This window comes from Carlito syrichta, unplaced genomic scaffold, assembly GCF_000164805.1.
Source record: "Carlito syrichta isolate Samal-C Ts95f unplaced genomic scaffold, Tarsius_syrichta-2.0.1 Scaffold307028, whole genome shotgun sequence".
NCBI classification, from domain to species: Eukaryota; Metazoa; Chordata; class Mammalia; order Primates; family Tarsiidae; genus Carlito; species Carlito syrichta.
Window position 1 is genome coordinate 246,404 of NW_007251124.1, and position 14,649 is coordinate 261,052.

General features: G+C 42.2%; 1 protein-coding gene across 2 annotated transcripts; it reads right to left on the reverse strand.

Annotated features, from left to right (window-relative positions):
- Positions 1-3,887: 3,887 nt before the first annotated feature.
- On the reverse strand, positions 3,888-14,405 carry ZSCAN31 (zinc finger and SCAN domain containing 31). Of its 2 annotated transcripts, XM_008063775.2 has the most exons (4): positions 7,702-8,387; positions 6,792-6,942; positions 5,441-6,257; positions 3,888-3,939 (listed from the first exon to the last, which is right to left on the reverse strand). In XM_008063775.2, the coding sequence occupies exons 1-3, from the start codon at positions 8,080-8,082 to the stop codon at positions 5,479-5,481; spliced, it is 1,311 nt and encodes a 436-aa protein (XP_008061966.1). In that variant the 5' UTR covers positions 8,083-8,387; the 3' UTR covers positions 3,888-3,939; positions 5,441-5,478. The 2 variants fall into 2 exon arrangements, with proteins under 2 accessions (XP_008061966.1, XP_021571045.1); XM_021715370.1 differs by lacking the exons at positions 3,888-3,939; positions 7,702-8,387 and adding an exon at positions 14,363-14,405 and having other exon boundaries at positions 5,318-6,257.
- Positions 14,406-14,649: the final 244 nt, after the last annotated feature.

A 14,649-nucleotide genomic window follows, 5' to 3' on the forward strand; every position in this document is an offset into this window, starting at 1 on the left:
CCCATTCACTGCTTCTGTCGCATTTAGGACTCTGAACAACATTTATTAGAAGTCTGTGGAGGATTGTTTTGGGGGGTTTCACTTCTTCAGGTGTTTCCTGCTCTAACGCCGGTTCCTTTTTCTTGTTGTTAGTCTACATTTTTTTTCAACCTTAGATTCTTATCTGAAACACTGCACAAAAGAAATGTGACAGTCATTCCGTATCCTGGGAAAGGACAAGATGAGTCAAGTGAAATAAAAGGGTAGTGTAGTAAGCTTAAGTGTTGCTAAATGCCTACGAGGGATCACTGCCCTAAGCTGAAGGAGGCGGGCACTGGCAGGAGAGTGGGAAGGTCCTGTCAGGGAGGTTTGATAATTATTAAGACAGAAAGGACAAGACTATCCATACGGCTGGAGATAACTATCATGAAGATGAGAAGAGAATACTGGCATGGCCTTGGGGCTTGGCAGCTGTGGAAAAGGATCTTATTGAATAGAAGTTGGCACTTTAAAAGAACATAAAGGAGAGTGCTCTAGAATAAGACTTGGCTGTGAACAAGAATGTGAGCTATGGTCTGATGTATCAGAAGAGGTACCAAATAGTAGTGACCAATAGTTGCAGAAGGTAAAAAGGATGAAGGAAGAATGTCAGGAAGTAAAGAATGGAGCAAGTGAATCAGAGAACCTCAACCACAGCAGCCAAGGAGATGAAGAGGAGGCCCCATAAGGGCAGATTACACAGCAGCTCAAATTCAGTAAAGTGTAAAAGGATTTAGTAAGGTAACTGATGAGCACACTATAAGGGACTTCGAATTTTGAGACAGTGAGAAGAGGGCAACTTTGAATCCTCTGGCAAAGATAAAAGCATCCACTTGGAAGGACCATGATTGTGAGCCAGTATAGACACCTGTGTGTTCTTCTAGTCAGATGCCAAGTGTGAATCAGGAGCAGGCAGTTGGGAGTTTGTGATAATAAAGGACAGAAAATATTCCGCTGAAGCCAAATAGGAGGCAGATGGAGCAGGCTTTGGCCTTATCAGAAGCAGGGTCAAGAACACAGAGTGCCTCTTTTGCCTACAAGCTGTGAGACCTTGGGCAAGTGACTTAACTTCTTTGTGCCTCGGTTTCCCCTCTTTCAAATGGAGTTGACTATAATCATGTTTAGATCTTATTTGATTATTAAATGAGTTAATACATGTTAAGCAATTAGAGGCATACGGTATGTGCTACAGAAGTATCTATTACTATTATTATCCTGAAATGCTGGCATTTATCCATCCACAGTCACTGCGTCATCCTTACCTCACTCATATACTAGGGCTCACCCTGGGTAGGGCCAAGCTCTGACTGAGACTCTTCCAATCCCCCTGGAACCCGAGGACCTGGGCAAATACTGTACCACAGAACTATTTCCTGCTCCAATGTCTCTTTAGGCAACTTGGAGAATATTTCATCTTGTTGAGCTCATCACTTTGGGCCCATCTAGGCCAAAGAGACAAGTGGGAGACTCTCTTCTTTCTCTACTCCTCAAACATGCTGAGACCTCCTGCTCAATATATGTCTGGCTCTTCTCTTTCAATTCCTAACCACCTACCTCCCTCCAATTCCCATCCATCCGCTTGCCCCACAAATGGATTTATAGGCTTTACCTGCATTGCGTAACCTCCTGAGACCTCTCTCCTTACCCACCTAGCTTTCATGTATTTCCACCAAGGGAACAGGGAGGTGAAGTAACTTGTCCACAATCACACAGGTAGATAGTAACAGACAACAGCTATACCATGCTACCTAGTAGCAAACTTAACTCTGTCTCCTTTTCTTCCACTCCTCTACTTTCCCAGCCCTTTTTTTCCATTAAGGTCTGGCTGCCTCTAGAATTCCTGTACTTCACCATTCTCACTCCCCAGCCTCTCACACCCAACCATTCATTCTTTTGACCTTCCAGGATTCTAGTCATTCTTCTTGTTTATCAATAGGTTATCTGCCCCTCTCCCTCCCCCAATGCTTTCAGGGCACAGTTACTCATTCAAAATAGTTACTCAGCACCTGTTTATGTGGTATCACATTTGTCTTCTAGATGATTTCCCAGTTTGGAAAGCAAAGTTTCTAGGTACTTAAAAAACAGCACCAGACAAGGAGTCAGTCGGTCTTGAATGCAGATCTTTGCTGCATTGCAGGCATGTGACATTGAACAATTACTTGATTTTACCATGCTGAGTTCACACAACTTTAAATGTGAATGGTAAGTATATGCCTTCCTCTTCTAGGGTGGTTGTGAGGATCATTTGACAAACTCAGGGAAAATTATTTTTATTCCATACCTCAGGGCCTTTGTACTGGCTTATCACTCTTTCTGGACACCCTTTTCCCAGATAGCACCAAGTTGACTCCCTCATTTCCTCCACATCTTAGCTAAGATGTCTCCTTTTCATTGAGGTCTCCCCAACTATTCTATATAATGAAACACACTTCTCCTTTATGCTGCTCCACTTTCTTCAGTTTCTAGAGCACTTTATCACTTTCTAATATACTATATAGTTATTATGATTATTGTTTATTGTTTTTCTGCTCTCCTAGAATGTAAACTCTGTGAGGACAGAAACTTTTGTCTACTCCGCTGTTGTGTCCCAAGTCTTTACAGTGGTACCTGCTGGCATAGCAGGTGGTCAGTGGATGCTTGCTGACTGACCAAATGCCTCCACCCACAGTCTGAGCCTCTCTTCTTCTCTAGGTCTCTTGGTGCTCCTCTGATCACAGGCACTGGAAATCCTTCTTGTCACTGTAATTGACACTGAATTCAGAGAAGTGGTGGCATCAGCTACTACAACATTTTGGACAGGTTGGTGAAATAGAGTCTGAAAAAAAAAATGAAACATTCCCAAATGTTCTCTTTAATGCAGGAACCCCACCTGTCCACTGTATCCCACAAGCATCTCACTCCTCATAGGGAGGGTCAGGCAGTGGGTCAGTGTGGGGGGCACAGCCTACATGCTGATGTAGAGGTTGCCCAGTGGAAGAATGGAATGGAAGCTATTACTTGCTTGGTGCCCCTAACTTATTAGAAATCATACAAGTAACTCAGGGCAGTCTGGAGACTTGATACTCAAAATGTGCTCCATGAACCACCAATATCAACATAACCTGAGAGCTTATTAAAAATACAGATTCCTGGGCTCCCTTTTAAGCGTTCAAATTAGAATCTGCATTTTTGACAAGATCCCAGGTGATTGGTAGGCTCTCCAAAATTTGATAAACACTATTCTAAAAAAGTCTAAATTTAAGCTGGGCTCGGTGGCTCAGCCTGTAATCCTGCACCTTTGGGAGGCTGAGGTGAGTGGATTGCCTGAGCCTGCGGGTTCGAGACCTGCCTGGGCAGCGAGACCTCATCTCTACAATAAATCAAAAAATAAAAAAAAAAAAGTCTAAATTTAGCAAATTGTTAATTGTTCTATTCAAAAATGAAACAGTAAAGGTATTTTATTTTATTTTATTTTATTTAAGTCAGAGTCTCACTTTGTTACCCAGGCTGGAGTGCAGTGGCATGCTCACAGCCACCACAGCCTCAACTTGATGGACTCAGGCAGTCCTTCTGCCTCAGCTTTCCAAGAAGCTGGAACTACAGGCATGCACCACCATGCTCAGCTAATTTTTTTATTTATTGTAGAAAAGTCTCGCCAAGTTGCCCAGGCTGGTCTTGAACCTTTAGTCTCAGGCAGTTCTCTCATCTCTGCCTGCCAAAGTGCTGGGATTACAGGCGTGAGTCACCATACCTGGCTAGTAAAGGAATTTTAAATAATTTTTTAATGGTTCCTAAACTATAAGGAAAAAAAATATATGTGTGCACATATCTATACATATAATTTTATGTTTTTAAAACAAATTTGAAAGGCCAAAATTTATGGCATATACTTTTAAACTGAAGTTTTATTTCCTCTTTTTTGAAATTCTGGTCAGATTTTGACTGGAGAAAAGTATAATACAAATGTCAGCAGAGGCATTTGATATCCTACATATCCTACTTTTTTTTCCTTTTTTTGTGTCAGAGTCTCTCACTCTGTCAACCAGGCTGGTATACAGTGGCAAACTCACAGCTACTACAGTCTTGACCTGCTGGCCTTAGGTGATCCTTCCACTTCAGTCTTCCAAGTAGCTGGAGCTATAGGCATGCACCACCACGCCCAGCTAATTTTTTAATTTATTGTAGGAACAATGTCTCACCATGTTGCCCAGGCAGTTCTCAAACCTGTGAGCTCAGGCAATCCTCTCACCTCCACCTCCCAAAGTGCTGGGATTATAGGTGTAAACCACTGCATCCAGCCAATATCCTGTTTTTAACATGACACTTACAATTCCACCTATATTTGTTAAATGGTATTATTTCTTATGTAAATCATAATACACATTTATTGAGAGCTATGCTTTAAGTGCTTTACAAGTTTGTGTTTATTTAATCTTACATACCTTATGAGGAAGGTACTGTTACCATCCTCTATTTTACACATGGAAAGAATGTACCATAGGGACATTTACATAAGTTGCCCCAAATCCCACAGCTCACAAATGGAGAGGCAAGATTTTAACCTTGACAGTCTGGTACCAGAGCATGTTTTAACCAAATGTCCTGAGCATGCTGGTTTCCCGGATAAGCAACAAGCTGCCCAAGGTCAGAGGCTCCTTCTCTTTATAGAGTTGCTCAAATGATACTGCTTACATTGGCACTGTCAGTGACTGGCTAGCCCACAGAAGGCAGTGCCAGGGATATAATGCCACTGAAGAGATAATGAATTAAAGAGGTACAGTGTGAAGACTCGAGGTTTCAAAGTATCACTAACTCATTATTTATAACAAAAATGAAAAACTTATTTCAGTTTTTCATTTATTATAGGGACGAGGTCTTGCCATATTGCCCAGGCAAGTCTCAAACCTGTGAGCTCAGTAATGACCTGCACTGAGAATTTAGAGTTAGATTTAAAATAGGACATATATTTCTAAACCTTCAGGACTACAGGTTTCATACTGCTTACAAAAGACATCCATCTCATTCCTAGGGGAGACCATAGCAATGATTTCCTGTGGGAATGTGGACCATTATTATTCCCAAAAATCTTAACTGTTTTTAAAATGTAACTCTTACAGAAAAAGGACTCACTTCTGAATATGCTTTGAACTTAGCCAATTTTAAACAAAGTACACATGGATACTAATCTTCTAGAGTTGTTCAATATTCAGTGTTACTCAAAAACAGCTCCTCCATACCAACTTATTTCCAGACAAGATTTAGTCCCGTTAAGGGAAATCATGTTTAATGAACCAAAGGGTAGGGAATAAGGAGGCCACCCAACAACTCCCCATACCCACAGTCATCCACCCAGGAGACACTAGCACTTGGTTTGTAGACAAGCTACTCACTCCAAAGCAAAATAAATTTGATAAGAACAGAATAAGCCACTTGAAAATCTTACTTTCCAAGATAACTTTGGGGGCCTGAGAGTCCACAGAATTAGTCCAGTTCTGCAACAGCATGGATTCTAAAATGCCTAATAAGGTTGCAGTGGTGACTGAAGGCTTTCCCACACTCATTGCACTCATACGGTCTCTCTCCTGTGTGGCTTCTCTGATGTTTCATAAGGAGTGTCCGCCTACTAAAGCTTTTACTGCACTGACTGCACTGATAGGGTTTCTCACCAGTGTGGATTCGAAGATGCTGGAAAAGCCCCGCATTCTGACTGAAGGCTTTGCCACACTGGTTACACTGATAGCGCTTCTCTCCAGTGTGTATCCGCTGATGCTGAACAAGGTAGGAGCTGAGGCGAAAAGCCTTCCCACATGCTTTGCATTCATATGGCTTTTCCCCAGTGTGGATTCTTTTGTGTCTAATGAGGCCATTGCTGGCACTGAAGGCTTTTCCACACTCCTTACATTGATAGGGTTTCTCTCCAGTGTGACTCCGCTGATGTTCATTCAGGCCTGACCTCTGGCTGAAGGCCTTCCCACATTCCTCACATTCATATGGCTTCTCCCCAGTATGGATTCTCTGGTGCTGAATAAGGACTGAACTCTGAGTAAAGCTTTTCCCACATTCATTGCACCTGTGACGTCTCTCTCCAGTGGAGTGTCCCCGCTGCTTTTCTCCTGCTGTGATCTCATGTTTATAAGTTTCTCTGTACTTAGAATCTAAAGGAGCATCACTTTTGAGTTTGCAGTCCTCAAAATGTTCCATTTTTTTAAGGACTTCTTGCTTTGATGCCAGCTTCTGGTTCTCAGCTATAGTTTCACCACCTGGAATAATAAATGACCCAAACAATGTCATCTATTTCCTTTATGAAAAAACACAGTCATAGGATGAGAATAGAAAATTCCATATCAAACCGTCATGTTCTAGGAATGCAAAATTGGCAGTGTAACATAAGGAGGCATAACACAGGGATGTGTAAACTAGCAGAGTTAGGGCTCATGTGCACTGCTGAAATGGCTGGGGAAATCACCCAGAGAAAGCAAGGCTCCCAAATAGGATGTACACAAACAGACACTATAGAATATGTACTACAAAATAGGCACTGTTCTAAGTATTTCACATGTATTCATGTATTAAATCTCAAAAACATTCTGTAACCGAAGTGCTATGATTATTCCCATTTCACAGATGCATAAACTGAAGGCATAGCAAAGTTATCTGACCTGCCCATTGTCACAGAGCTACTAAGTACCAGTACTTAAATTCCAACCCAGGTAATTTGCGCCCAGAGTTCACAGTCTTAACTATTACCCTATATAGACCCACCGTCTCTTGAATGGACCTATCAATGTCCTTACCTTGTTCTTGAAATTGGCGGAGGCCAAGAGATTCATATTTGAGCTGTGTCACCATGGACTGAAGCTGGATGACTGCTGATTCTTGCTTGGCCTTCAGGGGTAACACATCCTCTGAGAGCCCTTTAGAAAATTCATGTTTGTGATCTTGGGCCTGAAGGCAAGTAAGTATATTTGGGTTCATAGAGGAGGACTATAGGAGCCCAAGCTAATACTCAATGAAAGATATCAGATTCAACCATATGAAACATTTTCTAGAGAGATGGCACAGTGAAAAGACCAGAGTTTAATTCCACACCCAAATGCAGAACAGGGAGAGTAAGAATGGCCCAGTATAGTGTGCTGGCTCAAAATAAGCCCACAAGTTCTTTGATATCCCTCCCTTTAAATGTTGGAATCTAATTTCTACCCCCTTGAGTGTGGGCTTGTACATGATGGCTTACTTCTGCTGAATAGAAAGTGTGACAGAAGTGATGGTATATAATTTAACAGTCATAAAAAGCAGTATGGCTCTTTCCCTTCTTTCTTTCTCTCTCTCCTCTGGAGGAAGTCAGCTGACATGTTGTAAGAACACTCAAGCAGCCTTAGGGAGAGGCCAACATGGCAAAGAACTAAGGGCCTCCTGCCAATAGCTAGTGAGCAACTGAGGCCCCCTACCAACAACCATACAAGTGAGCCGTCTTGGATCCACCCACCTCAATCTTGGCTAATATCTTCATTGCAAGCTCATGAGAGATCCTCCTAAGTAGCTCACAAATTATTGACTCATAACTGGTGAAGTCATTAAGGTTTAGGATAAATTGTTACACAGCAACAGACAACTAATATGTGTGGCTACAGCAAACCAACCTGTCAACAAACTTCACCTTTCATTTAGTATTCAACATCTAGAAGCCCAACTTCCTCCTCTCACCTGGCTCCCTGGTTCACTGAGCTCTTGCTCCAGATCTTCAACTACAGCCACCGCCTCCTCCCCACTCTCTGGATGGTGCTCCCGCACCCAAGCCTGGAGCTCCTCAGGTAGGATGGTCAGGAACTGCTCCAGCACTAGCAGTTCCAAGATCTGCTCTTTGGTGTGTGTCTCTGGTCTCAGCCACTGATGGCAGAGTTCCCGGAGCCGGCTCAGCGCTTCTCGGGGACCAGGAGTCTCTTGGTAACAAAACTGCCTAAAAAGTTGTCGGTAGGCTTCCCGGCCAGAAAAGTTGTTCACTTGAAGGTAAGTTTCTTGGTCCCAGATAGGGTCTTCCTCTACCTTCACAATCTTAAGTCCATCTTGTTCCTCTGTTGAAGCCATTCTGGGATTAATTTAGAAGACTCACTCCTGCTTGGGATGAAGGAATACGTGTGGTTTAAAATCCTCTCATTTAATTTTCTTTAGAACACATCTGATGATGGGACATTAGGTATTAATGGAAATAGATAATAAAGTAGTAAAAGAAAGCAAAGTGTGGAAACAATAGCATACTACCATTTGTGTTAATAAAAAGTATATATAGGTATTTACTTATAATTGTTTAGAACTGGGAAAAGGTTATGGCAAAGTACATTAATGGACTCAATTATTCACCCCTCTCTGTAGTTATGTAATTTGTAGTGCCCTCCCATTGTGACTCTGGGCTCAACCATGCGGCTTGATTTGGCCAATGAGATATTAGTATATGTGATACAAGCAGAAGCTTGAAAGGTACTTACATGATTGGGCTTGCTTACTCTGAAATTACCCCCACAAAAGAATTTTACCTTCAGGTGATAAGAGACACACAGGACAGAGCCAAGTCCCTCCAGTGGCATAGTTGAGACCATCCTAGATTAGCTATCAGCCAGCTAACCACCAGCTATGTTGAGTAGGCCTGACCTGAGATCTGCAGAGCTGCTTGGTTGACCCATAGCAAGTTGCGAATATGCAAGTAAGCCTTGTTCACCCCAGGTCAGCTGTGTCCCATAGACTCATGTACTAAATAAATGTTTATTGCTATATGCCACCGAAGTTTCTTGGCTGTTTACTACACCACATTATTATGGCAACAGGTAACTAATATATATAGAGGGAGAGTCTCTGGGGAGGAAAACTAGGTAACTGAAATAAGGGAGCAAGGGAATTTAATGTTTCACTGCCCCTGTACCCTCCGTACTTTTTTTTCCTGATTTTTAAATATGATTTGGAATAAAGTATTTATTCAAAAATAGATAGAGGGATAAATATAGGCCAAACATCCCTAATCCAAAAATTCAAACTCTGAAATGCTTCAAAATTTGAAACTTTTTGAATGCCGACATGATGCTTAAAGGAAATGCTCATTGGAGCATATCAGATTTCTGATTTTCAGATTAGGGATCCTCAACTGGTAAGGATAATGCAAATATTCCAAAATCTGAAACCAGAAGCACTTCTGATCCCAAGCATGTTGAATGAGACATACTCAACCTGTAATATTGATTTGAAAGCCTGGTAGATAGTCAATGGATGTATATGGTAACCCTAGTTGGAGAACAGGACATACAAAACCAGGGATAATATCAGATGATTAGTCCTATAATAGAGGCCTCAACTGAATAATTTAGGGAGTAAAGAATAGGGGAAAAAAAGTTCTGACTGGGTATGGAGCACTGGAAGAATGTGGCTTAGGGATAAATACATTTGAATTAGGCTAAAATAATAAACAGGAATTTATCAAGCAGAGAAAGGATGGGAATTTAGCATCATAGATCAAGCAAACAACATGAGCAAAGGTATTTAAGAGCACACATAGTGGCTCAAAGGACCGGCAGGACTGACAGTGGTAATTGAATTACAAAATGTGGAGTGTAGGTAAAAATGTGAGACGAGATGAGGTTGGAAAGACTAATTATACTGAAAAAGAAAACAGCCTTGAACTCTAGGCTAAGATGTTTAGACTTTGCTATATGGAAAACTAAGGGGCATCAAAGGTTTTATTTCATTCGCTTAGTGTTAGACCTTAAAAGAATATTGAGTAAGATTCAGGAAGGAAATAGAATATATTGTGAGGTTGTGACAACTTAAGTTGGAGGTGTAGTGGTGATTACTAATACAAAAATGTGGCTTCTCATGGGCTTACTTTTCCATGCCAAGGGCTGTAGTGGAATGCCACACTCATGAAAGAGGAGCAGAAAAAATTAAAACTGATACAAAGTTTATCTCAGTGGTAGTAAGTTTTGTTTTGGGGTTTTTTTGTTTTTGTTTTTTGAGTCCCACTCTGTCACCCAGGCTGGAGTACAGTGCCACACTCACAGCCACCTTAGAGTCAACCTGCTTCCGTCTCAGCCTTCCAAGTAGCTGGAACTACAGGCGTGCACTACCATGCCCAGCTAATTTTTTATTTATTGTAGAGACGACATCTTGCCAAGTTGCCCGGGCTGGTCTCAAACCCGTAGGCTCAGGCAATCTACTCGCCTCAGCCTCCCAAAGTGCTGGAATTACAGACTGATCCACCAAGCCTGGCTAGTAGTAAGTTTTATATAATGTTTGTCACTGGGCTGATGGAGTGCTCCAAGTGCGGAGAGCATTTGGAGTTTTTCAGTTATACTTTATAGAGGGAAAATGTGTTTATTCCATTCATTCGAATATTGTGTGCTTACCAGGTACCTGGCATAGTGCAGGGTGCTTAGTTCAAAACAGTGAGAGGAAATAGACATGATCCCTGCCTTTATGGTGTTTACAGTGGGAAAGACAGACTTTAATAAAATATTTATGTAAAATATTGTTGCAGAGTTGAGAATCTGAAGAATTACAAAGATTGTGGCACTTATTCTTTGTCAATGTTCAAGATCAACTGCATTTCATAGTATTCCTTTCTGCAGCATCTGGGAATTGGGTTTGTTGAGTCTGCAGTGTAAAAAGACAAAAAGACTGAACATTTCTAAGTCTGAATTTGCATTAGATTCTATTATTCTTAAAAATGTGGTTTCCCATGGTCTCAGGTTTACAGGCAAAAATTATTCTGCAAATATGGTTTCTGCACTTTAATGCTATTGAAAAACTATGAAGATAGTGTTTTTTATTTTTTTATTTTTATGTTTTTTCTTACTGAATTGGTACAGGAAATTCTTTGCACACCTAAAGCCACAAATGGGGAATTCATCCATCCACTGTGTTCTTCTCTCCACAATTGTTACTTAGGATTTACCTCCTGGTCTTATGCTACTATGAAATTTGTCTTTACCCCTAATGTCTAACACAATGCCCAGCCCATTGTCAGTGCTCCAAAAATATATTCTAGATAAACAAATAAGTTTTCCTTCTACATCCCTTTTCATTTCATCAAGCCATGGTAAGGACAGGTAAGTGAAGACAAAGGGGGAACTACCTTATTTCCTTTTGTTCTGCATACCACCCCTGCTGCCAGGATCTATATGTGTTACCCTATGTTCCCAGCCAGTCCTCCCTTATTTTATTTCCTCTCCCAACTGCTACAGGTCCCAGACATTTATTATGAAAAAAAAATGCCTTGAAATCTTAAAAGTCTGCACTTGCCACAAACAAATGTCTTCAATGTTTCATTTACCTGATTTATTCAATTACAGTGGGAAATTTGGTGTCATCTGAATTCCTAGCAGGGAACAAGTATTTGATAAACATCTGATGAATTGAATAGAATGAGCTCTTCAAAATCCTCTTTAGTTAGGCACTGCAGCATAAGGAATAATGTTCAAATCATGTGGCCTCTCTAAAATGGGAATGATCATAGCATCCTCTCTCATAGGGTTAATGGGATCATTATACAAGGTAATACATATAAAAAGCTTAGTACAGTACCTGGCCCCAAACAATTATTAGGTATTATTAGCAAAGTAATATTAATAAACCAAATAACCTCCTTTTATAGAGGAAACAGACCCAACAAAATAAAGCATTGAATTCATAGGTAACCATTCAGTAGATGATTGAAAATACTGGAAAAAATGGTCAAGAAAGGCCAGGACAGACTATGACCATTTGTGACCTCACAGGTGTGTGCTGAAGCCCATCTCTAAATCCCATCAGGGACAGTCACCTGAACATCCCAAGAGGGATGTGAATTGACTTCTGGGGGATTAAATTGACTCAAGGCAATGTATCTTAGATTGCAGGGGAACTAGTCTCATTTTTCCATGCCAAGGGCAGTCATGGGCTGCCACACTTATAAAAGGGAGACAAACAAAATAAGCTGTAGACTGCTGACTCAGGTTATGGCTTTATCAGAGGCTAAGGCCCAGGAGGCAAGGGACAGAACCAGCCTCATTTCCAATAGCTGACCCATTTTATTCACCCATTTTAGGCAATAAGTGTTCATTGAGCACCTATAATATACCAGCCTCTGTTAGGCACTAGGGCTACAAGGGTGAAGGACACAAGACCAGTTCCTATTTTACTGGCGCTTACAACTTAATAAGAAAGACAAGCCAGGCTTGGTGGCTCAGCCTGTAATCCTGCACCTTGAGAGGCTGAGGTGAGTGGATTGCCTGAGCTCACGGGTTCGAGACCCGCCTGGGCAATTTGGTGAGACCTCATCTCTACAATAAATCAGAAAATTAGCCGGGTGTGGTAGCGCGCACCTGTAGTTCCAGCTACTTGGAAGGCTGAGGTGAAAGGATTGCCAGAGCCCAGCAGGTCGAGGCTGCGGTGGCCAGGAGCGGCCACTGCACTCCAGTCTGGGCGACAGACTGAGACTCCAACTCAAAAAAAAAAAGAAAAGAAAGAAAAACTGAAAATAACAGCAACAGCCGGGCTCGGTGGCTCAGCCTGTAATCCCGCGCCTTTGGGAGGCTGAGGTGAGTGGATTGCCTGAGCCCGTGGGTTCGAGACCCGCCTGGGCAGCGAGACCTCATCTCTACAATAAAATCAAAAAATCAGCTGGGCGTGGTAGCACATGCCTGTAATTCTGGCTACTCGGAAGGCTGAGGCGGAAGGATCACTGGAGCCCAGCAGGCGAGGCTGCAGTGGCCGGGAGCGGCCACTGCACTCCAGTCTGGGTGACAGAGTGAGACTCCAACTCAAAAAAAAAAAAAAAAAAAACAGCAACAAAAACAAGTAAGCAAATAACAACCAAGCACTGAGTTATCAAACAGAGGACCTGTTTAGATGGGGTGGTGGGAGGTGAGGTAACATTTAAGCTGAGCCCTTAAGAGCAAAAGGAGTGAGCCATACAGAGTAGGGGTGGGGAAGGGTAACAGCACTAGGGAAAGTCCAAAGACCCTGAGGCACGGCATGCTGTGGCCAAAGAAATGAGAAGAGTCTGGGGTGTCTACAGCCAAGTGAGACAGTAGCAAATAGTGGCAAAATATCAGACTGGCAAGAAAAGCAGGAGCCAGATCATGCAGAGCATAGAAATTAGAATTTTATAAGTGCAATGGGAAACCACTGAAGGCTTTAAAGAAGGGAGGTGACAAAACTGGAAGGAAGGTGGAGGCAAGAGTGGAAGCAGAAGAGGCAAGAATTGAAAGAAGGGTCGGGGTGCAAGTCATTGCATTGAACCTGGAAAGATTTTCTCTTAAGATGTTACTATATTCTTGAAACTAATTTGACTTTGAAAAATACATACAAATGAAAGGAGAAACAGCTTAATCTTTGTAAAAGTGGTTCAGTCAGATACTTATGGACATGTATAAAAGCTGGACCACACAAGGGTTTATAGCTCATGGAACTACAATTGCAATACAGTGAAATAAAAGTCATAATTTTGAAGGCATGTACAAGATACCTTCAACATATTTAGCAACAACAAAGAGATAATATAATTCATAAACCACTTGAGGTAAAATAAATCCCAAAGGATAACCAATTACAATAACAAGGAAATAGAGGAATAATTTAAATACCATGAAGAAATAGGCAAATCCAGAAAGAGGGATACGCTACAGGAGGACTGCAGGAGTCTCCTCTTCAATAAGGTGATCGGATGGAAGAAGAGAGAGGAATGGTAGGATTGCTGTAGATTAAAAGACTTAATAACTACATTCAATCAGTGGTCTATGATTGGATTCTAGTTGGTATAAACCAGTTCAAAAGAAATCTGGGACAACAAGGGAAATGGGGGGGAATCAGAATATGAACTAGGTGTTAAGTGATATTAGAGAATGCTCCTACACTTAATTGGGTGTCCTAGTAATATTGTGGTTATGTAGGAAAATGTCTTTAATTTTTGGAGATGCATTAGAAACTAGGGGTGTTAAGTAATGATGCTTGTAATTTATTCTACGATATTTTAAAATATATATATATATATATTATATATACTACTAACACCGCTTAATGTTAACACTTGTTAAGTAAAAGTGATGGTATATAGGGAGTATGATCTTTGACACGGTGCGAGATCTGCAGTCGGGTGCCTCTCCTGCGCCTCCCAACCCCGGGTTCTACGTCAAAGCTCCGCCGCATCTAGTGGACCCTCCAACCACCCGGGCAGGGGCGGGACCTCCTCTTCCTCTCCTGGGTCTTCAGGCCAGGGATCCTGTGCGTGTGAGGGCAAGAGGCTGGCTGGTACCACGCCTGCGCAGCGTGCCCTTCCTGCTCCAAGGCACGGACTTGAAAGCTCCCCGAGCCGGGCGTGTCCAGACGAGGGGCCGAGACTCACCTTCAGGGTACAGGGGAGCTCCAGATCCAGTGGCAGGGTTGCAGCACCCTGAAAACTCATCACCCACAAAGGCCGGAAGTGCGTCAGCGGTTCTGAGCCCAGTCGCCGAAGCGAGCATCGCTTTCCTTTCTAGGAATTTCGGTGGTTGCTCCGTCTTAGTGACCACCTTTTTGCAAAGCCGGGGGCCAGAAATCCCAGTCCCAGGGGATGCGAGACGGAGTAATCCAGCGACGGGTTGCTGTGGAGAGCAGCTCCCAGCATCTGATGGGAGTCAGGTGGTCGTAGAG

Bases quoted from the DNA above. Each gene is read 5' to 3' on its own strand.
- ZSCAN31 (XM_008063775.2), bottom strand. From the start codon at position 8,082: ATGGCTTCAACAGAGGAACAAGATGGACTTAAGATTGTGAAGGTAGAG. The intron at 6,943-7,701 runs GTGAGAGGAGGA...ACTTGCCTTCAG, and splicing joins TCAGTGAACCAGGGAGCCAG to GCCCAAGATCACAAACATGA. The intron at 6,258-6,791 runs GTAAGGACATTG...TTATTATTCCAG, and splicing joins CCGCCAATTTCAAGAACAAG to GTGGTGAAACTATAGCTGAG.